A 27,046-nucleotide genomic window follows, 5' to 3' on the forward strand; every position below is an offset into this window, starting at 1 on the left:
GTGTTAGATTAAAACAATATAGGTCGATATTCTACATAAGGTCTAGGAAGTATAAAGATTGTTCAATGAGTAAGCTAAATTAGGATATCAGAACAATGTCAATGTCAATAAAAAAAGGGATACTACAAATATACAAAGTAAAAAGCCTCCAATAAAGAAAAAGTTGCTTCAAACAAAAATAGTAATCACAAAATATTTCAAATTTAAGATTGAATAATGTAATTCCACTTGACAAAAAACTAATTGAAATACACTTACCTCCTTTCTGGACTTATAACTGCAGCTGACAATTCATCTGTAATTTTAGTGCTCATTTTTGTTGGAGTATTTTTAACGTAGTGATTTTTTTCTGTAAAAAAAAAAAAGTTTTTAAAAAGTTAAAAATGAAAAAAAAAAAAAAAAAAAAAAAATGCTTATTCAACTACAGGCCACTAGGAGGAGGAAAAGATTACAAACACTCCAAAAGAACTTAATCCCTCCCAACTCTGATAAGCCAGTCTTATGTATAGCCAAGTAAGAAGTATATAGGTAGGAAAGGACAGAGCAGGGCAAAGGAGGTGCAAAACCGCCGCCAGAAAAAAATTTAATAGAAATAAATTCTATGGGCCTCGTGGACTCTCACCACTTTAAAATAATTTATTTATAAAGGTAGCATAAATTTTGATTTCTCAAGGTGGTGAGAGTACACAAGTCCATTACTTTTGGGAACTAATACCCAAGCTGTGGAGTCCACTAGTAGTTTGTGGAGCAAAAAAAAAAAAAGGAGGCAAAAACACCTAATTTCTAGTCACCACTGCAAGGAGAACTTTCCTACCAAAAGCCACTTCCGAAGAAGTAAAAACATCAATGTGGTAGAATTTAGTAAAAGGTATGCAAAGATGACCATGTTGCTGCCTTGCAAATTTGTTATACAGAAACCCAATTTTTAAATGCCTAGGAAGTGGAAACTGATCTGGTTGTGTGAGCAGTAATGCACTTTGGGGGAGACTTTCCCGCCTTCAAGTAAGCCTTGTGAATTAAAAGCTTTAACCAAGAAGCTAAAGTAACAGCCATGGGCTTCTGGCCTTTGCTGGGCCTGAGAAATGAGAGGATAGTCTAAAATCATTTGCAGCCTGAAGATAAAACTTTAAAGCTATAACTACAAACAAATTATGTAGAAGCCTTACTTAGAATATATAGGATTAGGACAAAGAAGGCACTACAATTTCGCTATTAAATGTTGTCCACAGAAAATACCTTTGGCAAAAAATTTAAAATTCTCAAAACAGCCTTATTTTGAAAGAAAAACCAGATGAGGCTTGCAAGAAAGAGCTTACAATTTAGAAACTCTTGTGGCCAAATAAATAGCCAAGGGAAACAGTACCTTCAGAAGCGGAATGGAGGAGGAATTTGTGTAATAACTAATTTTAAGATGACTAAAGCATGAAGAAAACTTATTAGGAAGTTTAGCGATTTTCGTATAGCATAAAACCAAGGGAGCTGAAATTGAACCTTCAAAGAGCCAGCAGGTAAGCCCTCGTCAAACCCTCTTGTAAGGAATGCAGAATTCTTGGAATCCTGAATAAATGCCAATTACAACTGATTTAAACACTAGAAAGAAAGAAAAAAATAGTTTTTTATACTTTGCGATAGATCTTCTTCGTGGCAGGTTTCCTAACCTGGATTAAGGAGTTTAAACAGCATCAGTAAAACCTCACTTTTTCTAAATTATGCGATCAATCTCCAAGCTGTCAAGTTAAGAAACTCAAGATCTAAGGATTTTGAGATAAGTCATAATATAGAGGGAGAGATGAAAATGAGGCATTTTTTTTTACTAACCAATCACAATCTTTTAATGCATTTATAAGGGAGCAATCCATCACATTTAAACCATCTTGATAAAGCCACCAAGAGTGGCGAAACACGTTGATGGTAAAGTACAAGACAATAAAAGAATTTCCAAGTTTATCAGACCAAAGGTAACAGAGGATTGCTGAGGATACAAAGTGGGGCTACTTTCATAAGCTAACACTCTGCGCAGAGTTGAAGAGCAAGGATATCGGACGGATCTACTTCGTTCAAAGCCCCGGACGTTGCGTGTGATGTCACGAACTGGCCGTCAGCTGTAGAGACACTAGTGCTACCAGAGAAAAGTGCCGATCAGAGAACAGGTAAGCACTCGAGAGTGTATCAGCCCGGCAGTGTGGTTAGACATACACAGTTTATCACTAAGACCATTCACAGTATCTAAAGAACCATAATGTTCAATAACGAAGCTTAAAGAACAGGGATAAAAAGAAAAAACATAATTTATGCTTACCTGATAAATTTATTTCTCTTGTGGTGTATCCAGTCCACGGATCATCCATTACTTGTGGGATATTCTCCTTCCCAACAGGAAGCTGCAAGAGGACCACCCACAGCAGAGCCGTCTATATAGCTCCTCCTCTCCCCGCCACCTCCAGTCATTCGACCGTAGACAAGCAAGAGAAAGGGGAAACCATAGGGTGCAGTGGTGACTGAAGTTTAAAAATAAAATATACCTGCCTTAAAATGACAGGGCGGGCCGTGGCTGGATACACCACAAGAGAAATTTTTTTATCAGGTAAGCATAAATTTTGTTTTCTTTTGTAAGGTGTATCCAGTCCACGGATCATCCATTACTTGTGGGATACCAATACCAAAGCTATAGGACACGGATGAAGGGAGGGACAAGGCAGGTACTTAAACGGAAGGTACCACTGCCTGCAAAACCTCTCTCCCAAAAATAGCCTCCGAAGCAAAAGTATCAAATTTATAGAACTTTGAAAAAGTATGAAGCGAAGACCAAGTCGTCGCCTTACAAATCTGTTCAACAGAAGCCTCATTTTTAAAAGCCCATGTGGAAGCTACCCCCTAGTAGAATGAGCTGTAATCCTTTCAGGAGGCTGCTGGCCAGCAGTCTCATAAGCTAAGCGTATTATACTCCTTAGCCAAAAGGAAAGAGAAGTTGCCGAAGCCTTTTGGCCTCTCCTCTGTCCAGAGTAGACGACAAACAATGCAGATGTTTGACGAAAATCTTTAGTAGCTTGTAAATAAAACTTTAAAGCACAAACCATGTCAAGATTGTGTAATAGACGTTCCTTCTTTGAAGAAGGATTAGGACACAGTGACGGAACAACAATCTCCTGATTGATATTCTTATTAGATACCACCTTAGGAAGAAACCCAGGTTTGGTATGCAAAACTACCTTATCTGCATGGAAGATCAGATAAGGGGAATCACACTGTAAGGCAGATAACTCAAACTCTACGAGCCGAGGAGATAGCTACCAAAAACAGAACTTTCCAAGATAAAAGCTTGATATCTATGGAATGCAAGGGTTCAAACGGAACCCCTTGAAAATTTAAACTCCATGGCGGAGCAACAGGTTTAAACACAGGCTTGATTCTAACTAAAGCCTGACAAAATGCCTGAACGTCTGGAACATCCTCCAGACGCTTGTGCAAAAGAATAGACAAAGCAGAAATCTGTCCCTTTAAGGAACTAGCTGACAATCCTTTCTCCAATCCTTCTTGGAGAAAAGATAATATCCTAGGAATCCTGGCCTTACTCCATGAGTAACCCTTGGATTCACACCAATGAAGAGATTTACACCATATCTTATGATAGATTTTCCTGGTGACAGGCTTTCGTGCCTGAATTAAGGTATCAATGACTGACTCGGAGAAGCCACGCTTTGATAGAATCAAGCGTTCAATCTCAAGGCAGTCAGTCGCAGAGAAATTAGATTTGAATGGTTGAAAGGACCCTGAAGTAGAAGGTCCTGTCTTAGAGGCAGAGTCCATGGTGGAAAGGATGACATGTCCACCAAATCTGCATACTAAGTCCTGCTTCGCCACGCAGGTGCTATCAAAATCACTGATGCTCTCTCCTGCTTGATTTTGGCAATCAGACGAGGGAGCAGAGGAAACGGTGGAAACACATAAGCCAGGTTGAAGGACCAAGGCGCTGCTAGAGCATCTATCAGCGCTGCCTTGGGATTCCTGGACCTGGACCCGTAACAAGGAAGCTTGGCGTTCTGGCGAGACGCCATGAGATCCAGTTCTGGTTTGCCCCAACGTTGAATCAACTGTGCAAACACCTCCGGATGGAGCTCCCACTCCCCCGGATGAAAGGTCTGTCGACTTAGAAAATCCGCCTCCCAGTTCTCTACACCTGGGATATGGATAGCCGATAGGTGGCAAGAGTGAATCTCTGCCCAACGAATTATCTTTGAAACCTCCAACATCGCTAGGGAACTCCTTGTTCCTCCTTGATGGTTGATGTAAGCTACAGTTGTGATGTTGTCCGACTGAAATCTGATGAACCTCATTGTCGCTAGCTGAGGCCAAGCCTGAAGAGCATTGAATATCGCTCTTAGTTCCAGAATGTTTATCGGGAAGAGAACCTCCTCCTGAGTCCACGATCCCTGAGCCTTCAGGGAGTTCCAGACTGCCCCCCAGCCCAGAAGGCTGGCGTCTGTAGTTACTATTGTCCAATCTGGCCTGCGAAAGGTCATACCTTTGGACAGATGGACCCGAGATAGCCACCAGAGAAGAGAATCCCTGGTCTCTTGATCCAGATTTAGTAGAGGGGACAAATCTGTGTAATCCCCATTCCACTGACTGAGCATGCAGAGTTGCAGCGGTCTGAGATGTAGGCGGGGAAACGGAACTATGTCCATTGCCGCTACCATTAAGCCGATTACTTCCATACACTGAGCCACCGAAGGGCGAGAAGTAGAATAAAGAACACGGCAAGAATTTAGAAGTTTTGATAACCTGGCCTCTGTCAGGTAAATCCTCATTTCTACAGAATCTATCAGAGTTCCCAGAAAGGAAACTCTTGTGAGAGGGGATAGAGAACTCTTCTTTTAGTTCACCTTCCACCCATGCGACCTCAGGAATGCCAGAACGATGTCCGTATGAGACTTGGCAATTTGGAAATTTGATGCCTGTATCAGAATGTCGTCTAAGGGGCTACTGCTATGCCCCGCGGCCTTAGGACCGCCAGAAGTTACCCCAGAACATTCGTAAAGATTCTTGGAGCTGTAGCTAACCCAAAGGGAAGAGCCACAAACTGGTAATGCCTGTCTAGGAAGGCAAACCTGAGAAACCGATGATGATCTTTGTGTATCGGAATGTGAAGATAAGCATCCTTTAAGTCCACAGTAGTCATGTATTGACCCTCCTGGATCATAGGTAGGATGGTTCGAATAGTCTCCATCTTGAATGATGGGACCCTGAGAAATTTGTTTAGGATCTTGAGATCTAATATTGGTCTGAAGGTTCCCTCTTTTTTGGGAACCACAAATAGATTTGAATAGAAACCTTGACCCTGTTCCTCCTTTGGAACTGGGTGGATCACTCCCATAACTTGGAGGTTTTGAACACAATGTAAGAATGCCTCTCTCTTTATCTGGTTTGCAGATAATTGTGAAAGGTGAAACCTCCCTTTTGGAGGGGAAGCTCTGAAGTCCAGAAGATATCCCTGGGACACAATTTCCAACGCCCAGGGATCCTGGACATCTCTTGCCCAAACCTGGGCGAAGAGAGAAAGTCTGCCCCCTACTAGATCCGTTACCGGATCAGGGGCCAATCCTTCATGCTGTCTTAGAGGCAGCAGCAGGTTTCTTGGCCTGCTTACCTTTGTTCCAAGTCTGGTTAGGTCTCCAGACCAGCTTGGACTGGGCAAAATTTCCCTCTTGTTTTGTATTAGAGGAAGTTGATGCCGCACTTGTCTTAAAGTTTCGAAAGGCACGAAAATTAGTTTGTTTGGTCCTTAACTTGTTAGACCTATCCTGAGGAAGGGCATGACCTTTTTCTCCAGTAATATCAGAAATGATCTCCTTCAATCCAGGCCCGAATAGGGTCTGCCCCTTGAAGGGAATATTAAAAAGCTTAGACTTTGAAGTAACGTCAGCTGACCATGATTTAAGCCATAGCGCCCTACGCGCCTGAATAGCAAAACCAGAATTCTTAGCCGTTAGTTTAGTTAAATGAACAATGGCATCAGAAACAAATGAATTGGCTAGCTTAAGTGCTCTAAGCTTGTCAAGTATATCATCCAATGGGGTCTCTACCTGTAAGGCCTCTTCCAGAGACTCAAACCAGAAGGCCGCAGCAGCAGTGACCGGGGCAATGCATGCAAGAGGCTGTAGAATAAAACCTTGTTGAATAAACATTTTCTTAAGGTAACCCTCTAACTTTTTATCCATTGGATCTAAGAAAGCACAACTGTCCTCGACAGGGATAGTAGTACGCTTAGCTAGAGTAGAAACTGCTCTCTCCACCTTAGGGACTGTTTGCCATAAGTCCAGTGTGGCAGAATCTAGGGGAAACATTTTCTTAAAGACAGGAGGGGGAGAAAACGGAACACCTGGTCTATCCCATTCCTTAGTAATAATCTCTGAAAACCTTTTAGGTATTGGAAAAACATCAGTGTAAACTGGCACTGCATAGTATTTATCCAATCTGCACATTTTCTCTGGCACTATAATGGTGTCACAGTCATTCAGAGTAGCTAAAACCTCCCTGAGCAACACACGGAGGTGTTCAAGCTTAAATTTAAATGTTGACATATCAGAATCAGGTTGAGTCAGAAAAATCACCCACAGAAAGAAGCTCTCCTTCCTCAGCTTCTGCATATTGTGAGGGAGTATCAGACATAGCTACTAAAGCGTCAGAGTGCGCTGTATTCCTTCTAACTCCAGAGCTGTCTCGCTTTCCTTGTAACCCAGGTAGTCTGGATAATACCGCCGAAAGGGTATTATCCATGACTGCCGCCATGTCTTGTAAAGTAAACGCCATGGGCACGCTAGATGTACTTGGTGCCTCTTGAGCGGGAGTCCCTTGAGCGTGAGTTAAAGGTTCTGACACGTGAGGCGAGTTAGTCGGCATAACTTCCCCTTGTCAGTTTCCTCTGGTGATAAATCTTTTAAAGACAGAATATGGTCTTTATAACTTAAAGTGAAATCAGTACATTTGGTACACATTCTAAGAGGGGGTTCCACCATGGCTTCTCAACATAATGAACAAGGAGTTTCATCTATGTCAGACATGTTTAAACAGACTAGCAAAGAGACCAGCAAGCTTGGAAAACACTTTAATGAAAGTAAACAAGCAAAAAATAAAAACGGTATTGTGCCTTTAAGAAAAATAAAAAAGGTCAGAATTTGAAAAACAGTGATAAAAAGCAGTAAATTAAATGAAATTTTTTAGTGTGTATAATAGGCTAACAGAGCATTGCACACACTTGCAAATGGATGATTAAGCCCTTAGTTTCAAAAACGGATAAAAAAAAAAACACGAAATAAATGTTTTTTAACAGTCACAACAAACAGCCCTGCTGTGGCCCTACCTTCCCATACAATCGACTTTGGAAAGCACAAAAACCCTTCAGAGAGGTCCTAAGCATTCAGGGGACTCCTTCAGGGAAACTGGATGTCTCAGGCTGCAAAATCTAATGCGCATTTAGGCGTGAAATTAGGCCCCTCCCACTTATGTATTCACAGTGAAAGGCCAAACAAAACTATCCCTAGGCAAAAATTAGCCAGCCATGTGGAAAAAACTAAGCCCCAATAAAGTTTTATCACCAATATGCATATAAAAAATGTTTAAGCACTTCCAGCAAACTTTTTATATGTCAGAAATGTGAAAAATAATAAGAGTATTACCTCTAACAGCAAGCATGATACTAGTTGTTGTTAAATCACTGTAATCAGGCTTACCTCAGATAAATCCAGTATTAACAGCATTTTCTAGCATTTACATTTCTCTAGAAAAATTTAAACTGCATATACCTCAAAGCAGGAAACCCTGCAACAATTATATTCATACAAAGTTTGTAATTATTTATCTATAAATACAACGTAGTACTATTTCTACTTTTCATATCAGTTTCTATATGTCTCTTTAATCAACCAAATATACAAAGCAATATTAATTTTTTAACTCCAAATTAGGGGTAAGTGTAATCAATATATTCATACATAGTATGTAACTCTTTATCTATAGATATAACCTAACAATATTTGGTACTCTCAAAAAGGTATAAGAATATATTCATACATAGTATGCTATTCCTTTTCAATTTTTAAGTATCCCCATGCTGCACAGCGCATTTACACACATTTTATAAATAATAGAGGGAGACCAAGGAGGAAAACATAATTTATGCTTACCTGATAAATTTCTTTCTCTTGTGATGTATCGAGTCCACGGATTCATCCTTACTTGTGGGATATTCTCCTCCCCTACAGGAAGTGGCAAAGCGAACACCCACAGCAGAGCTGTTTATATAGCTCCCCCCTTAGCTCCACCCCCCCCAGTCATTCGACCGAAGGCTAGGAAGAAAAAGGAGAAACTATAGGGTGCAGTGGTGACAAAGTTTTAAAATAAAAATATATATGCCTGTCTTAAAAAACAGGACCGTGGACTCGATACATCACAAGAGAAATACATTTATCAGGTAAGCATAAATTATGTTTTCTCTTGTAAGATGTATCGAGTCCACGGATTCATCCTTACTGTGGGATACCAATATCAAAGCTTTAGGACACGGATGAAGGGAGGGACAAGACAGGTACCTTAAACGGAAGGCACCACTTGCTTGTAGAACCTTTCTCCCAAAAATAGCCTCTGAAGAAGCAAAAGTATTGAATTTGTAAAATTATGAAAAAGTATGAAGCGAAGACCAAGTCGCCGCCTTACAAATCTGTTCAACAGAAGCCTCATTTTTAAAAGCCCATGTGGAAGACACAGCTCTAGTAGAATGAGCAGTAATTCTTTCAGGAGGCTGCTGGCCAGCAGTCTCATAGACCAAACGGATGATGCTTTTCAGCCAAAAGGAAAAGAGGAAGCGGTAGCCCTTTGACCTCTCCGTTTACCAGAATAAACAACAAACAAAGAAGATGTTTGACGGAAATCTTTAGTTGCTTGTAAGTAGAACTTTAAAGCACGAACCACATCAAGATTGTGTAACAGACGTTCCTTCTTAGATGAAGGATTAGGACACAAAGAAGGAACCACAATCTCTTGATTGATATTCTTATTAGAAACAACCTTAGGAAGAACCCAGGTTTGGTACGTAAAACCAACTTATCTGCATGGAAAACAAGGTAAGGTGAATCAACATTGTAAAGCAGATAGCTCAGAAACTCTTCGAGCCGAAGAGATAGCTACTAAAAAACATAATTTATGTAAGAACTTACCTGATAAATTCATTTCTTTCATATTAGCAAGAGTCCATGAGCTAGTGACGTATGGGATATACATTCCTACCAGGAGGGGCAAAGTTTCCCAACCCTCAAAATGCCTATAAATACACCCCTCACCACACCCACAAATCAGTTTAACGAATAGCCAAGAAGTGGGGTGATAAGAAAAAAGTGCGAAGCATAAATATAAGGAATTGGAATAATTGTGCTTTATACAAAAAAAATCATAACCACCACAAAAAAGGGTGGGCCTCATGGACTCTTGCTAATATGAAAGAAATGAATTTATCAGGTAAGTTCTTACATAAATTATGTTTACTTTCATGTAATTAGCAAGAGTCCATGAGCTAGTGACGTATGGGATAATGACTACCCAAGATGTGGATCTTCCACGCAAGAGTCACTAGAGAGGGAGGGATAAAATAAAGACAGCCAATTCCGCTGAAAAAAATCCACACCCAAAAATAAAGTTTAAATCTTATAAATAAAAAAACTGAAAATATAAGCAGAAGATTCAAACTGAAACAGCTGCCTGAAGTACTTTTCTACCAAAAACAGCTTCAGAAGAAGAAAACACATTATTGTAGAATTTAGTAAAAGTATGCAAAGAAGACCAAGTTGCTGCTTTGCAAATCTGATCAACCGAAGCTTCATTCCTAAACGCCCAGGAAGTAGAAACTGACCTAGTAGAATGAGCTGTAATCCTTTGAGGCGGAGTTTTACCCGACTCGACATAAGCATGATGAATTAAAGATTTCAACCAAGATGCCAAAGAAATGGCAGAGGCCTTCTGACCTTTCCTAGAACCGGAAAAGATAACAAATAGACTAGAAGTCTTTCTGAAATTCTTAGTAGCTTCAACATAATATTTCAAAGGTCTAACTACATCCAAAGAATGCAATGATTTCTCCTTAGAATTCTTAGGATATAATGAAGGAACCACAATTTCTCTACTAATGTTGTTAGAATTCACAACCTTAGGTAAAAATTTAAAAGAAGTTCGCAACACCGCCTTATCCTGATGAAAAATCAGAAAAGGAGACTCACAAGAAAGAGCAGATAATTCAGAAACTCTTCTGGCAGAAGAGATGGCCAAAAGGAACAAAACTTTCCAAGAAAGTAATTTAATGTCCAATGAATGCATAGGTTCAAACGGAGGAGCTTGAAGAGCCCCCAGAACCAAATTCAAACTCCAAGGAGGAGAAATTGACTTAATGACAGGTTTTATACGAACCAAAGCTTGTACAAAACAATGAATATCAGGAAGATTAGCAATCTTTCTGTGAAAAAGAACAGAAAGAGCAGAGATTTGTCCTTTCAAGGAACTTGCAGACAAACCTTTATCCAAACCATCCTGAAGAAACTAAAATTCTCTGAATTCTAAAAGAATGCCAAGAAAAATGATGAGAAAGACACCAAGAAATATAAGTCTTCCAGACTCTATAATATATCTCCCTAGATACGGATTTACGAGCCTGTAACATAGTATTAATCACAGAGTCAGAGAAACCTCTTTGACTAAGAATCAAGCATTCAATCTCCACACCTTTAAATTTAAGGATTTGAGATCCTGATGGAAAAAAGGACCTTGCGACGGAAGGTCTGGTCTTAACGGAAGAGTCCACGGTTGGCAAGAGGCCATCCGGACAAGATCCGCATACCAAAACCTGTGAGGCCATGCTGGAGCTACCAGCAGAACAAACTAGCATTCCTTCAGAATCTGGGAGATTACTCTTGGAAGAAGAACTAGAGGCGGAAAGATATAGGCAGGATGATACTTCCAAGGAAGTGACAATGCATCCACTGCTTCCGCTTGAGGATCCCTGGATCTGGACAGATACCTGGGAAGTTTCTTGTTTAGATGAGAGGCCATCAGATCTATTTCTGGAAGTCCCCACATTTGAACAATCTGAAGAAATATCTCTGGGTGAAGAGACCATTCGCCCGGATGTAACGTTTGGCGACTGAGATAATCCGCTTCCCAATTGTCTATACCTGGGATATGAACCGCAGAAACTAGACAGGAGCTGGATTCCGCCCATACCAGAATTTGAGATACTTCTTTCATAGCCAGAGGACTGTGAGTCCCTCCTTGATGATTGATGTATGCCACAGTTGTGACATTGTCTGTCTGAAAACAAATGAACGATTCTCTCTTTAGAAGAGGCCATGACTGAAGAGCTCTGAAAATTGCACGGAGTTCCAAAATATTGATCGGTAATCTCACCTCCTGAGATTCCCAAACCCCTTGTGCTGTCAGAGACCCCCACACAGCTCCCCAACCTGTAAGACTTGCATCTGTTGAAATTACAGTCCAGGTCGGAAGAACAAAAGAAGCCCCCTTAACGATGGTGATCTGTCCACCACGTCAGAGAGTGTCGTACAATCGGTTTTAAAGATATTAATTGAGATATCTTTGTGTAATCCCTGCACCACTGGTTCAGCATACAGAGCTGAAGAGGTCGCATGTGAAAACGAGCAAAGGGGATCGTGTCCGATGCAGCAGTCATAAGACCTAGAATTTCCATGCATAAGGCTACCGAAGGGAATGATTGTGACTGAAGGTTTCGACAAGCAGATAACAATTTTAGACGTCTCTTGTCTGTCAAAGACAGAGTCATGGGCACTGAATCTATCTGGAAACCTAAAAAGGTTACCCTTGTCTGAGGAATCAATTAACTTTTTGGTAAATTGATCCTCCAACCATGATCTTGAAGAAACAACACAAGTCGATTCGTATGAGATTCTGCTAAATGTGAAGACTGAGCAAGTACCAAGATATCGTCCAAATAAGGAAATACCACAATACCCTGTTCTCTGATTACAGACAGAAGGGCACCGAGAACCTTTGTAAAAATTCTTGGAGCTGTTGCTAGGCCAAAACGGTAGAGCCACAAACTGGTAATGCTTGTCTAGGAAAGAGAATCTCAGAAACTGATAGTGATCTGGATGAATCTGAATATGCAGATATGCATCCTGTAAATCTATTGTAGACATATAATGCCCTTGCTGAACAAAAGGCAGGATAGTCCTTACAGTTACCATTTTGAATGTTGGTATCCTTACATAACGATTTAATATTTTTAGATCCAGAACTGGTCTGAAGGAATTCTCCTTCTTTGAATAAAACCCCAGCCCCTGTTCCAGAACTGGAACTGGCATAATTGATCCAAATTTCTTTGAAAAAACGTAATCTGCCCCCTACCAGCTGAGCTGGAATGAGGGCCGCACCTTCATGTGGACTTAGGAGCTGGCTTTGATTTTCTAAAAGGCTTGGATTTATTCCAGCCTGGAGATGGTTTCCAAACTGATACCGCTCCTGAGGATGAAGGATCAGGCTTTTGTTCCTTGTTGTGACGAAAGGAACGAAAACGATTATTAGACCTAAATTTACCTTTAGATTTTTTATCCTGTGGTAAAAAAGTTCCTTTCCCTCCAGTAACAGTTGAGATAATAGAATCCAACTGAGAACCAAATAATTTATTACCCTGGAAAGAAAGGGAAAGCAGAGTAGACTTAGAAGACATATCAGCATTCCAAGTTTTAAGCCATAAAGCTCTTCTAGCTAAAATAGCTAGAGACATATACCTGACATCAACTCTAATGATCTCAAAGATGGCATCACAAATAAAATTATTAGCATGTTGAAGAAGATTAATAATGCTATGAGAATTATGATCTGTTACTTGTTGCGCTAAAGCTTCTAACCAAAAAGTTGAAGCTGCAGCAACATCCGCTAAAGATATAGCAGGTCTAAGAAGATTACCTGAACACAAGTAAGCTTTTCTTAGAAAGGATTCAATTTTCCTATCTAAAGGATCCTTAAAGGAAGTACCATCTCCCGTAGGAATAGAAGTACGCTTAGCAAGAGTAGAGACAGCCCCATCAACCTTAGGGATTTTGTCCCAAAACTCTAATCTGTCAGATGGCACAGGATATAATTGCTTAAAACGTTTAGAAGGAGTAAATGAATTACCCAAATTATTCCATTCCCTGGAAATTACTTCAGAAATAGCATCAGGGACAGGAAAAACTTCTGGAATAACTACAGGAGATTTAAAAACCTTATCTAAACGTTTAGATTTAGTATCAAGAGGACTAGAATCCTCTATTTCTAAATGCAATTAGGACTTCTTTAAGTAAAGAACGAATAAATTCCATTTTAAATAAATATGAAGATTTATCAGCATCAACCTCTGAGACAGAATCCTCTGAACCAGAACCATTATCAGAATCAGAATGATGATCATTTAAAAATTCATCTGAAAAATGAGAAGTTTTAAAAGACTTTTTACGTTTACTAGAAGGAGGAATAACAGACATAGCCTTCTTAATGGATTTAGAAACAAAATCTCTTATGTTATCAGGAACAGTCTGAGCATTAGATGTTGACGGAACAGCAACAGGTAATGTAACAGTACTAAAGGAAATATTATCTGCATTAACAAGTTTGTCATGACAATCAGTACAAACAACAGCTGGAGGAACAGATACCATAAGTTTACAGCAGATACACTTAGCTTTGGTAGATCCAGCACCAGGCAGCGATTTTCCAGAAGTATCTTCTGACTCAGTGTCAACCTGGGACATCTTGCAATATGTAATAGAAAAAACAACATATGAAGCAAAATTGATCAAATTCCTTAAATGACAGTTTCAGGAATGGGAAAAAATGCCAGTGAACAAGCTTCTAGCAACCAGAAGCAATAAATAATGAGACTTAAATAATGTGGAGACAATAGTGACGCCCATATTTTTTTAGCTCCAAAAAAAGACGCCCACATTATTTGGCGCCTAAATGCTTTTGGCGCCAAAAATGACGCCACATCCGGAACGCCGACACTTTTGGCGCAAAAAAACGTCAAAAATGACGCAACTTCCGGCGACACGTATGACGCCGGAAACAGAAATTTTTTTGCGCCAAAAAAGTCCGTGCCAAGAATGACGCAATAAAATGAAGCATTTTCAGCCCCCGCGAGCCTAACAGCCCACAGGGAAAAAAGTCAAATTTTAAGTTAAGAAAAAATTGATTTATTCATATGCATTATCCCAAATATGAAACTGACTGTCTGAAATAAGGAACGTTGAACATCCTGAGTCAAGGCAAATAAATGTTTGAATACATATATTTAGAACTTTATAAAAAAGTGCCCAACCATAGCTTAGAGTGTCACAGAAAATAAGACTTACTTACCCCAGGACACTCATCTACAAGTTGTAGAAAGCCAAACCAGTACTGAAACGAAAATCAGTAGAGGTAATGGTATATATAAGAGTATATCGTCGATCTGAAAAGGGAGGTAAGAGATGAATCTCTACGACCGATAACAGAGAACCTATGAAATAGACCCCGTAGGAGGAGATCATTGAATTCAAATAGGCAATACTCTCCTCACATCCCTCTGACATTCACTGCACGCTGAGAGGAAAACCGGGCTCCAACCTGCTGCGGAGCGCATATCAACGTAGAATCTAGCACAAACTTACTTCACCACCTCCATAGGAGGCAAAGTTTGTAAAACTGATTTGTGGGTGTGGTGAGGGGTGTATTTATAGGCATTTTGAGGTTTGGGAAACTTTGCCCCTCCTGGTAGGAATGTATATCCCATACGTCACTAGCTCATGGACTCTTGCTAATTACATGAAAGAAACAAAACTTTCCAAGATAGAAGCTTAATATCTATGGAATTCATAGGTTCAAACGGAACCCCTTGAAGAACTTTAAGAACTAAGTTTAGGCTCCATGGCGGAGCAACAGGTTTAAATACAGGCTTGATTCTGACCAAAGCCTGACTAAATGCTTGAACGTCTGGAACATCTGCCAGACGTTTGTGAAGTAGAATTGACAAAGCAGATATTTGTCCTTTTAGGGAACTAGCAGATAATCCCTTCTCCAAACCTTCTTGGAGAAAAGACAATATTCTAGGAATCCTAATCTTACTCCACGAGTAACCTTTGGATTCACACCAATAAAGATATTTGCGCCAAATCTTATGATAGATCTTCCTGGTGACAGGCTTTCTAGCCTGAATCAGGGTATTAATGACCGACTCAGAGAAACCAGGCTTTGATAGAATCAGGCGTTCAATCTCCAAGCAGTCAGACGCAGAGAAATTAGATTTAGATGCGTGAACGGACCTTGGATTAGAAGGTCCCGCCTCATTGGCAGAGTCCACGGTGGAACCAATGACATGTCCACTAGGTCTGCATACCAAGTCCTGCGTGACCACGCAGGTGCTATCAGAATTACCTAAGCGCTCTCCTGCTTGATTCTGGCAACCAGACGTGGAAGGAGAGGAAACGGTGGAAATACATAGGCCAGATTGAAGGACCCGTAGCGAGGAAGTTTGGCATTCTGACGAGACGCCATCAGATCCAATTCTGGTGTGCCCCATAGCTGAATCAGCTGGGCAAATACCTCCGGATGGAACTCCCACTCCCCCGGATGAAAAGTCTGACTTAGAAAATCCGTCTCCCAGTTCTCTACTCCTGGGATGTGGATCGCTGAGAGATGGCAAGAGTGATCCTGTGCCCACCGGATTATTTTGGTTACCTCCATCATCACTAGAGAACTCCTTGTTCCTCCTTGATGATTGATATAAGCTACAGTCGTGATGTTGTCCGACTGAAACCTGATGAATTTGGCCGCAGCAAGCTGAGGCCACGCCTGAAGTGCATTGAGTATCGCTCTCAGTTCTAGAATGTTTATCGGAAGGAGAGCTTCCTCCCGAAAACCATAAGCCCTGTGCTTTCAGGGAATTCCAGACTGCACCCCATCTGTCGTTACAATGAGCCACTCTGGCCTGCGGAAACACATTCCCTGAGACAGGTGGTTCTGAGACAACCACCAGAGAAGAGAATCTCTAGTCTCCTGGTCCAGATGCAGTTGAGATAAATCTGCATAATCCCCATTCCACTGTTTGAGCATGTTTGAGCATGCATAGCTGCAGTGGTCTGAGGTGTAGGCGGGCAAAAGGAACTATGTTGATTGCTGCTACCATGAGTCTGATTACCTCCATACACTGAGCCACTGATGGCTGAGGAATGGAATGAAGAGCTCGGCAAGTGGTTAAGAGTTTTAACTTTCTGACCTACATCAGAAATATTTTCATTTCTACCAAGTCTATCAGAGTCCCTAGGAAGGAAACTCTTGTAAGAGGGAAGAGAGAACTCTTTTTTTATGTTCACCTTCCACCCATCTTAGAATAGCCAACACGATGTCCATGTGAGACTTGGCTAGCTGGAAAGTCGACGCCTGAATTAAGATGTCGTCTAGATAAGGCGACACTGCTATGCCCCGTGGTCGTAGAACCGCCAGAAGGTACCCTAGCACTTTTGTGAAAATTCTGGGAGCCGTGGCCAACCCGAAGGGAAGGGCCACAAACTGGTAATGCCTGTTTAGAAAGGCGAATCTGAGGAATTGATGATGATGATCTCTGTGAATAGGGATGTGTAGATACGCATCCTTTAAGTCCACGGTAGTCATATATTGACCCTCCTGGATCAGAGGTAGAATAGTCCGAATAGTCTCCATCTTGAATGATGGAACTTTGAGGAACTTGTTTAGAATTTTGAGATCCAAGATTAGTCTGAAAGTTCCCTCTTTCTTGGGAACCACAAACAGGTTTGTTCCTCTTTTGGGACTGGGCGGATCACTCCCATGGTATATAGGTCTTCTACACAGAGTAAGAACGCCTCTCTCTTTGTCTGGTTTACAGACAATCGAGAAATGTGAAATCTCCCCCTTGGAAGGGAGCCCTTGAATTCCAAAAGATATCCCTGGGACACAATTTCTAAAGCCCAGGGATTCTGAACATCTGTCGCCCAAGCCTGAGCGAAGAGAGAGAGTGTGTCCCCTACTAGATCTGGTCCCGGATCGGGGGCTAACCCTTCATGCTGTCTTAGAGGCAGCTGCAGGCTTCTTGGCCTGTTTACCCTTGTTCCAAGCCTGGTTAGGTCTCCAGACTGACTTGGATTGGGCAAAATTCCCCTCTTGCTTTGTAACAGAGGAAGCTGAAGCGAGACAACTCTTAAAATTCCGAAAGGAACGAAAATTATTTTGTTTGGTCCTCATCTTATTTGATCTATCCTGAGGGAGGGCATGACCTTTCCCTCCAGAGATGTCTGAAGTAATCACTTTCAGTTCAGGCCCGAATAGGGTCTTACCCTTGAAAGGAATGTTCAAAAGTTTAGATTTAGATGACACATCAGCAGACCAGGACTTAAGCCATAACGCCCTGCGTGCTAAAATGGCAAAACCTGAATTCTTTGCCGCTAATTTAGCCAGTTGAAAAGCGGAATCTATAATAAAAGAATTAGCCAACTTAAAGGCCTTAATTCTGTCCATAATTTCCTTTAATGTAGTCTCCATTTGAAGAGCCTCTTCAAGAGCCTCAAACCAGAAATCAGCTGCAGTTGTTACAGGAACAATACATGCAATAGGTTGGAGAGAAAAACATAATTTATGCTTACCTGATAAATTTATTTCTCTTGTAGTGTATCCAGTCCACGGATCATCCATTACTTAAGGGATATTCTCCTTCCCAACAGGAAGTTGCAAGAGTATCACCCACAGCAGAGCTGCTATATAGCTCCTCCCCTAACTGTCATATCCAGTCATTCGACCGAAAAATAACAGAGAAAGGAGAAACCATAGGGTGCAGTGGTGACTGTAGTTTAATTAAAATTTAGACCTGCCTGAAAAGGACAGGGCGGGCCGTGGACTGGATACACTACAAGAGAAATAAATTTATCAGGTAAGCATAAATTATGTTTTCTCTTGTTAAGTGTATCCAGTCCACGGATCATCCATTACTTATGGGATACCAATACCAAAGCTAAAGTACACGGATGATGGGAGGGACAAGGCAGGATTAAGCGGAAGGAACCACTGCCTGAAGAACCTTTCTCCCAAAAACAGCCTCCGAAGAAGCAAAAGTATAATATTTGAAAAATTTGGAAAAAGTGTGAAGCGAAGACCAAGTCGCGGCCTTGCAAATCTGTTCAACAAAGGCCTCATTTTTAAAGGCACAGGTGGAAGCCACAGCTCTAGTAGAATGAGCTGTAATCCTTTCAGGGGGCTGCTGTCCAGCAGTCTCATAGGCTAGGCGTATTATGCTCTGAAGCCAAAAGGAAAGAGAGGTTGCCGAAGCTTTTTGACCTCTCCTCTGTCCAGAGTAAACGACAAACAGGGTAGATGTTTGACGAAAATCTTTAGTAGCTTGTAAGTAAAACTTCAAGGCACGGACTACTTCCAGATTATGTAAAAGACGTTCCTTCTTTGAAGAAGGATTAGGACACAATGATGGAACAACAATCTCTTGATTGATATTCTTGTTAGAAACCACCTTAGGTAAAAACCCAGGTTTGGTACGCAGGACTACCTTATCTGCATGAAAAATCAGATAAGGAGAATCACATTGTAAGGCAGATAGCTCAGAGACTCTCCGAGCCGAGGAAATAGCCATCAAAAACAGAACTTTCCAAGATAAAAGTTTAATATCAATGGAATATAGGGGTTCCAACGGAACTCCTTGAAGAACTTTAAGAACCAAGTTTAAGCTCCACGGGGGAGAAACAGGTTTAAACACAGGCTTAATTCTAACCAAAGCCTGGCAAAATGCCTGGACGTCTGGAACCTCTGCCAGACGCTTGTGCAAAAGAATAGACAGAGCAGAAATCTGTCCCTTTAAGGAACTAACTGATAATCCTTTGTCCAAGCTCTCTTGCAGAAAAGACAATATCCTAGAATCCTAACCTTACTCCATGAGTAATTCTTGGATTCACACCAATAAAGATATTTACTCCATATCTTGTGGTAGATTTTCCTGGTAACATGCTTTCGTGCCTGTATTAAAGTATCAATGACTGACTCGGAGAAGCCACGCTTTGATAGAATCAAGCGTTCAATCTCCATGCAGTCAGTCTCAGAGAAATTAGATTTGGATGATTGAAAGGACCTTGTATCAGAAGGTCCTGTCTTAGAGGCAGAGTCCATGGTGGAAAGGATGACATGTCCACTAGGTCTGCATACCAAGTCCTGCGTGGCCACGCAGGTGCTATCAGAATCACCGATGCTCTCTCCTGTTTGATTTTGGCAATCAGTCGAGGGAGCAAAGGAAACGGAACTAAGTATAAAACACCACACTCCTCTTACGACCTCCATCTTGGTTGAGGCTTGCAAGAGAATGACTGGATATGACAGTTAGGGGAGGAGCTATATAGCAGCTCTGCTGTGGGTGATCCTCTTGCAACCTCCTGTTGAGAAGGAGAATATCCCATAAGTAATGGATGATCCGTGGACTGGATACACTTAACAAGAGAAAACCTTGATGAACAAACATTTTCTTCAGGAGACCCTCTATTTTTTTATCCATAGGATCTTTGAAAGCACAACTGTCCTCTATAGGTATAGTTGTATGCTTAGACAGAGTAGAAATAGCTCCCTCCACCTTAGGAACTGTCTGCCATGAGTCCCTTATGGTGTCAGATATGGAAAACATTTTCTTAAAAACAGGAGGGGGAGTGAACGGAATACCTGGTCTATCCCACTCCTTAGCAATAATATTCACAATCCTCTTAGGGACTGGAAAAACAGCAGTGCAAACAGGAACCTCTAAGTATCTATCCATTTTACACAATTTCTCTGGGACCACTATAGGGTCACAATCATCTAGAGTTGCTAATACCTCCCCTAAGCAATAAGCGGAGGTGTTCAAGCTTAAATTTAAAGGCCGTCATATCAGAATCTGTCTGAGGAAGCGTCTTTCCTGAATCAGAAATTTCTCCCTCAGATAACAAATCCCTCGCCCCTTCAGAGCATTGTGAGGGCATATCAGAAACGGCTACTAAAGAGTGAGACGGCTCAGCATTTTTCCTTATCCAAGAGCTGTCCCGCCTTCCTTGTAAACCAGGCAGATTGGATAAAACCTCAGTGAGGGTTGTATTCATAACTGTGGCCATGTCTTGTAAAGTAAATGAATATGACGCACTAGAGGTACTTGGCGTCACTTGTGCGGGCGTTACTGGTTGTGACACTTGGGGAGAGCTAGATGGCGAACCCTCATTTTACTCCTGACTGAGAATAATCTATTGCCCTATTTTTAAGTGCTAATATATGTTCTTTATAATTGATAGACATATCAGTACAATTGGGACACATTCTAAGAGGGGGTTCCACAATGGCTTCCAAACATATTAAACAAGGATTTTCCTTGGTGTCAGACATGTTTAAACAGGCTAGTAATGTAACAAGCAAGCTTGGAAAACACTGTAATCAAAGTAAATAACACTTAGAAATAAAACGGTACTGTGCCTTTAAGAGAAACAAAGCTGCACAAGTTCTGCAAAACAGTGTAAAAAAGCAGTAAACTTAACGAAATTTTTACAGTAGTATCTTATAGCCTTAGTAATTTTGCACAGCTATGCAAATAAACAATTAACCCCTTAATGGCAAAACCAGATTGAAAAAAAAAAACAAAAAACGCCAAAACCGGTAAAAAAGACTTTCAGCACCTTGCCACAGCTCTGCTGTGGCGCCTACCTGCCCTTCAGAATGATTTGTGGGGAAAAAACCTCTTTACAGCCCTCAAACACAGCAGGAACCTCTAGAGAAGCAGTTGGATGTCTCTAAGGAAAAGAAACTGCCCAACTGAGGCACGAAAATAGGCCCCTCCCACCTCACTCAATGTTTTGAGGCCTATTAGAAAAACACCAGAGTGTATCTTAATTAACCATGTGGGTTAAAAAACCCTAAAACAAGCCACAATGACCCCTTTAGTCCCTTCAAAAAACGTTATAATTGCATCATTTACTGAACAAACAAAAAAAAATTTTCCCAACAGTGTCACCAGTAACAAATGAGTCCTTCAAGCAAGCTGAAATTCCTATCCAAGTGTCTGAATACAGCTTACCCTTCCCTCATGGGGATATTGCCAGAATAAACACAGTCCGTCTAGAAAAATATAGACTGAACATACCTCATATGCAGCTTAGCATGCAAACCGTTCCCCCAACTGAAAGTTTTCCTGTACTCTTCAGCCTTTGTGAGATCAGCAGTGGATCTTAGTTACAAAGTGCTAAGATCATAATCCTCCTAGCAGAAATCTTCATCTCTTTTCTGCCAGAGAGTAAATAGTACACACCGACACCATTTAAAATAAACTTTTGCTTGAGAAACAAAAAAAACTAACATTTTTGTCACCACACTCGCTCTGCACTTCCTAGTTACCTAGAGTAGGCAAAGAGAATGACTGGGGGGAGGAGCTATATAGACAACTCTGCTGTGGGTGCTCTCTTTGCCACTTCCTATAGTTGAGGAGAATATCCCACAAGTAAGGATCAATCCGTGGACTCGATACATCTTACAAGAGAAAGCTGGACATCTGCACTAAATCAATAAACCAAGATCTGCATGGTCAAGTAGGAGCAATTTGAAATAATGACGATAGCTCTTGCTTCTAAGAGTGATAGCTCAAAATCAAGCCAAACAGTGGGAGGGAAAATGAATACCAGGCGAAATGATCAAGGAGCTACTAGAGCATCTACAAAACTATGCCTGGAGATCCCTGGACCCCGCAAACCATCGTGGAAGTTGTTGAGAAGGTCTGTCTCTGAAAGACCCCACTTTTTGACTGAAGACATCCAAATAAAGTGACCATTCCCCTGGATGAAAGGACTGGCAACTGAGAAAATCCGCTTCCCAGTTCTCTGAAATATAGATTGAAGAAATGCTGCCCAATCTTCGAATTCCAGAGACCTCCTTTATTGCTAGATAACGGTGTTCTACATTTATAGATATATGCCACTACGTGACATTGTAAGATTGAAAAACGCAGATAAGTCTCCTTCAGAGCTCCCAGAGAGATGGATTGGCGATTTGTCCACCACAATTCCAGTGTCTTCCTGAGTGTAAGAAAAACTCCTTAACACCTAAATTGACAAAAGGAACAAAAACTTTTAGGAGCTCTGCTTTTCCCCTTAGATTTTTTGTCCTGAGGGAGAAAGGCTCCTTAACCTCCAGTCACAGTAAAAATAACTGCATCCAGACCAAAACTAAATAGAATTTTTTCCTTGAGTCAAGTCTGGTCTTGGAAGTCAGCTGTTAGCTGACCATAATTTCAGCCACAAAGCCCTTTTGGTCAAAACTAGCGTAATTATTGGCATTAACCTTGATAAGGTCAACAATTGCAACACAGATAAATGCACTGGCTGATCTGATAAGATTCAAACGATGTTGACAATCATGATCCATAGAGTCTGAAACCGTCACAACACAGAGAAAAGGCTTCCGCAACAAAGGCTTAACATAACTGCTGGTCTGAATAAGAAACCTGCTTACTGAAAAGCCTCTCTGTGAAAAGACTAATTTCCTGTCCATGGGATCCTTGAATGAAGTAATATCCTCTAAGGGAGTAGTGTGCTTTGCCAAGGTGGAAATAGCTCAGTCTACTTTATGGATGGTCTCACAGTCCTATGTTAGAAAGTGGTAATGGAAAACATCTTAAATTTTGAAGATGGATTATAAGGAATACTAGGCCTTGACCACTCTTTAGTAATTATTCCGGTAAATGCATCAGGAACAGGAAAAAAACAACAACTCCGAAGCTTTAGCAGCAGGTTTGAAAATTAGATCCAATTGCTTACAAGACTTTTCCTCAGCTAGCTTAGGATATTGTTCTCCTAATGTACATAAAACTTTCTTTAGTAAAGTACAAAAGGTGCTCAAGCTTGAACATAAGTATTGTTCAGTGACAGACCCCCGATTATCAGAAATATATTCACCCTCAGATGACAAAACCGAGGCTTCTGAATCCTTGAAAATATCTTTTGATCTAGCCTTTTACAACCCAGAATGGGAAGAGAAGTCCACAGTAGGATGATTGTCAGACTTAGATCTTCTGCACTTACTTGGAAGAGGCATATCCGCCAACATTTCAGAAACAAAGAGCCAGGACTCAGATTATGCACCAGGATTTAAAGAACCATCAGAGGGAGGCCAGACTCCTTTAGAGGAAATAGCACCATTAGATTGACTGCAATTCTTGTATGGATCACCTGATGCATGCCAAAGTTGTGCTGGTGGTCCAACAGTAACATGTTTGTGCAATACACTTCAACTGAATCGCAAAGTTAGTGGATCTGAGGATCCATGTTTACAGTATTGGAAACAGTTCTAGTATGCTCCATCCTTTTGGTAAGTCAAAGAAAAAACATTCTGCTATAAAATATAATTTATGCTTACCTGATAAATTATTTTCTCTTTCTTGGCAGTGAGAGTTCATTAATTCCATTCATAACCTATGGGAAATACTTCACCTGACCACCAGGAGGAGGCAAAGACACCACAGCGCATTAATTATTCCTCCCACTTCCCCTACCCTCTCAGTAGTTCAAGACCAAGATAACGAAGATTGATGCAAGGGGTTAAGAGGTGCCAAGACTGCCGCCACTACACTAATACAGGGCAAGTTTGTGGACTAGCCGACAAGCCCTTATCAAAACCATCCTGCAAAGAGGAAATATTGAGTTTTCACTTTTTGATAAGGGAAACCATTCTCCGCACACCAAGACCGATAAGTCCTCCACAACGGTTCAATTTGCACCGTTTCAGAATAACAACCTTTTTTTCAGTCATGTGACTGCTATTGAAAAGCATTGAGAATCAGTGCAATCATTAAAATAGCCTGTAGGTGGAACTGTCCCGCTTGTGTTGCAGCAAAGATATGCAAGCCAAGCAATCTGAAATTAATCAGTTTAACCAAACCTGAGCTAACGAGCAGATTTCAAAGGAACAAGATCTTCCCGTCTATAAATCAGTCCAGATAGGAATGCAAAGAAATAACCGTTTGAAAAATGCAAGTAAAGTCTGTGTTGTGTGATTAGTTATAATTCTGAAGTATGTCAGCCTTTATTTGAAAACAAGGACAAAGACCTATGAAAGCAATTAATGTACAGGTAGCCCTCAGTTTACGCCGGGGTTAGGTTCCAGAAGGAATGGTTGTAAATCGAAACCGTTGTAAATTAAAACCCAGTTTATAATGTAAGTCAATGGGAAGTGAGGGAGTTAGGTTCCAGGCCCCTCTCAAAATTGTCATAAGTAACACCTAATACATTATTTTTAAAGCTTTGAAATGAAGACTTTAAAGGTTAAACAGCATTATAAACCTATTAAAATAATCACTCAACACAGAATATATAATTAAACTAAGTTAAATTAACAAAAACATTTGCTAAACAGCATTATAAACCTAATAAAATAATCACAACACAGACTTTACTTGCATTTTTCAAACAGTTATTTCTATGCATTCCTATCTGGACTGATTTATAGACAGGAAGATCTTGTTCCTTTGAAATCTGCTCAATAGCTCAGGTTTGGTTAAACTGATTAATTTCAGATTGCTTGGCTTGCATATCTTTGCTGCAAAACAAGCGGACAGTTCCACCTACTGGCTATTTTAATCAATGCACTGATTCTCAATGCTTTTCAATAGCAGTCACATGACTGAAAAAAAGGTTGTTATTCTGAAACGGTGCAAATTAAACCGTTGTAAACCGAGGGCCACCTGCAATTGGGGAAGAAAAAAATAAATAAAAAATATATAGATTAGAAAACGAATTATTTACGGGAAATATGCCTACAAGAAGCTGAACCCCAGCAAGGGTACTAGATAGTCTTCTGGACTGCAAACCTAACGCTAGTGAAAAAGGTCATAAACTTTAATATCTAGAGGGGTAGAAGGCATACTAGGACCCTTTACTATTTTTTTTTTTTATTTTTTTTACTTGCTCAAGAGTGGTATTAAAAAACAAAACAAAAAAACACACGTAAAATTTGCCCTGCGGCAAGGACCAGGTACAATGCAGACAGGAGCATCTGAGAAACCTGAACTTTGTTGTAGTCATCATCAGCAAACACACTACTGTGACTATCATGAAAGCACAGAAAGCCAGGAAAACATAATAGCACCAGAGTGGTATGAAAGCAATGTACATGGCGCAATGGCGACATGACACAGCAGCTTCTTTTGGATCAGCTATGTTGTAAGACTTCTTACAGAAGTGGATTTCACCATTTGCACTATTATGGCTGTATTTACATACTAAAAGGGGTTACTATGACAATGTGTTGGTGGTACTTTTGTCAGGGTAGGGTTTAAATGTAAAACTAAAACTTTCATGATTCAGATATAGGCTGCAATCTTAAACTTTCCAATTCTTTTATAAATGTAGTTTGCTCTCTGGGTATCCTTTGATGAAAACCATAATTAGGTGGGCTAAAGAGCAGCAATGCGCTGCGGGGAGCTAGCTACTGATTGGGTGCAGGACACAAAGATCTCATCATTGGCTCACCCAATGCGATCATCTAGGTCCCAGTAGTGCATTGGTGCTTCTGGGCCTACCTAAGTTTAGTCCTTTGTAAATTTGATTATGTAAGGTTTGTTTTTTTATTTTTTAAATGCATGCTATCGCTGAATCATGAAAGCTTAATTTTGACTTTATAGTCTCTAACACTTATATTTGCATGTTTGGGAGCTGTTTTGCTTTGTCTGTAGGTGAAAATGTTTCTGAAAGGCTAGAAAATATATTTTATACACACATTACACAAAAATGTAATGCTCTTAAAGGAGGTGTATGAAAAAAAAAAAAAAAAGAAAATTAATTATAGTAAAAGTAGTGATGTTTTGGGGACTGTTTCCCCTTCAGGCCTAACAGGGAAAAACGGTTCACCAAAACAGGAAACGGCCTCAAGAGAGTTAATACTTTAAAAACATTTTTGTCCTTATCATACACAAATGCAGGGAATATGGCATATTTTTGAGACTATTTTGCCAAACCAGCCCCTGGTGGATCACTTGTTTGCAAGATTGCAGATCCCAACTCATAGCTATATCTATAGATACATTTCTTTATCTATAGTGGTCTGCAGTCCAAAAAAATAGGAGTGCAGTAGAACAGTATAAGTAATCCCCTTTTCTTCCTCTACAAAAGTACAATGGTTTTATACCTTTTGTTGGAACATTATTATGGTTTGGGGTGGTGAGTATTCCTTTCTTTTCAGTCTGGTTCTTCTTTGTGATTGGCGTCCATGGAGCTGGCGATAAAAAGGGATTTTCATCCTTTCCCACCTTAGAGTCACAGTTTTCCTTATCTTCATTCTTCTTTGGTACACTCCTCTGCATTACAGGTGTTGCAGGTGCTGAGCCAATGCTGTTACAATCTGATTGAAACTAAATAGCAACAATTAACGTGAAAAAATTTGAACAGAAAAATGTTAAAAAAAAAAAAAAACACATTTAACCCAGCAATATTTTTTTTTCTTATACAGTATTATCCCCAGGACCTTGTTAGCGAATGCAACAACCAGCTGATTTTGCTGAACACCTGGCTAACAATTTTAGCCAACATTAAGCTAAAATTAGCCAATTAAAAAAAGTTAAATTTTTATTATACAAAATGTTAAAAAATGCAATTAAATGTGTGCTTTGGATAGCAGAAAATTATATAATATTAGAAAATATTACATTGCCCCCACCTACTACTTCATAATGGCACCCGGCTGGCAACATTTTCTGTGGAGAACACTGTTATAAGATAGAAAGGGTTATAATACCACCCATCTAACATCTCCAAAATATAAATACATATCAAAAAGAGCCCAGTTAATATTTAAAATGAAAGGAACAGTTTCCCCCCTTACTGTGCTTCCAATACAAGCTGCACAGTTTGAAAACTATGGAGATAGGCTCATTTAGGTTTATATATGAAATGGCAGTTTCTGTTCATTTAAAATACAGCACAATCACGTGGGCTGATATTGAAGGGAG

At 40.4% G+C, this 27,046-nt stretch overlaps 1 protein-coding gene across 1 annotated transcript; it reads right to left on the minus strand.

Annotated features, from left to right (window-relative positions):
* Positions 1–239: 239 nt before the first annotated feature.
* LOC128644140 (maternal embryonic leucine zipper kinase-like) lies at positions 240–26,503 on the minus strand. The gene is made up of 2 exons (XM_053696850.1): positions 26,227–26,503; positions 240–349 (listed from the first exon to the last, which is right to left on the minus strand). Exons 1-2 carry the CDS (start codon positions 26,399–26,401, stop codon positions 255–257), a joined length of 270 nt encoding a protein of 89 aa, XP_053552825.1. The 5' UTR covers positions 26,402–26,503; the 3' UTR covers positions 240–254.
* Positions 26,504–27,046: the final 543 nt, after the last annotated feature.

This window comes from Bombina bombina, unplaced genomic scaffold (genome assembly GCF_027579735.1).
Source record: "Bombina bombina isolate aBomBom1 unplaced genomic scaffold, aBomBom1.pri scaffold_1007, whole genome shotgun sequence".
In the NCBI taxonomy this organism is placed as follows: domain Eukaryota; kingdom Metazoa; phylum Chordata; class Amphibia; order Anura; family Bombinatoridae; genus Bombina; species Bombina bombina.

What these genes read in the sequence shown, in the direction of transcription:
- LOC128644140 (XM_053696850.1), bottom strand. Translation starts at nt 26,401, where the DNA reads ATGCAGAGGAGTGTACCAAAGAAGAATGAAGATAAGGAAAACTGTGAC. An exon ending in TAATAATGTTCCAACAAAAG is followed by an intron (nt 350 to 26,226) that starts GTATAAAACCAT and finishes TTTTTTTTACAG; the next exon opens with AAAAAAATCACTACGTTAAA.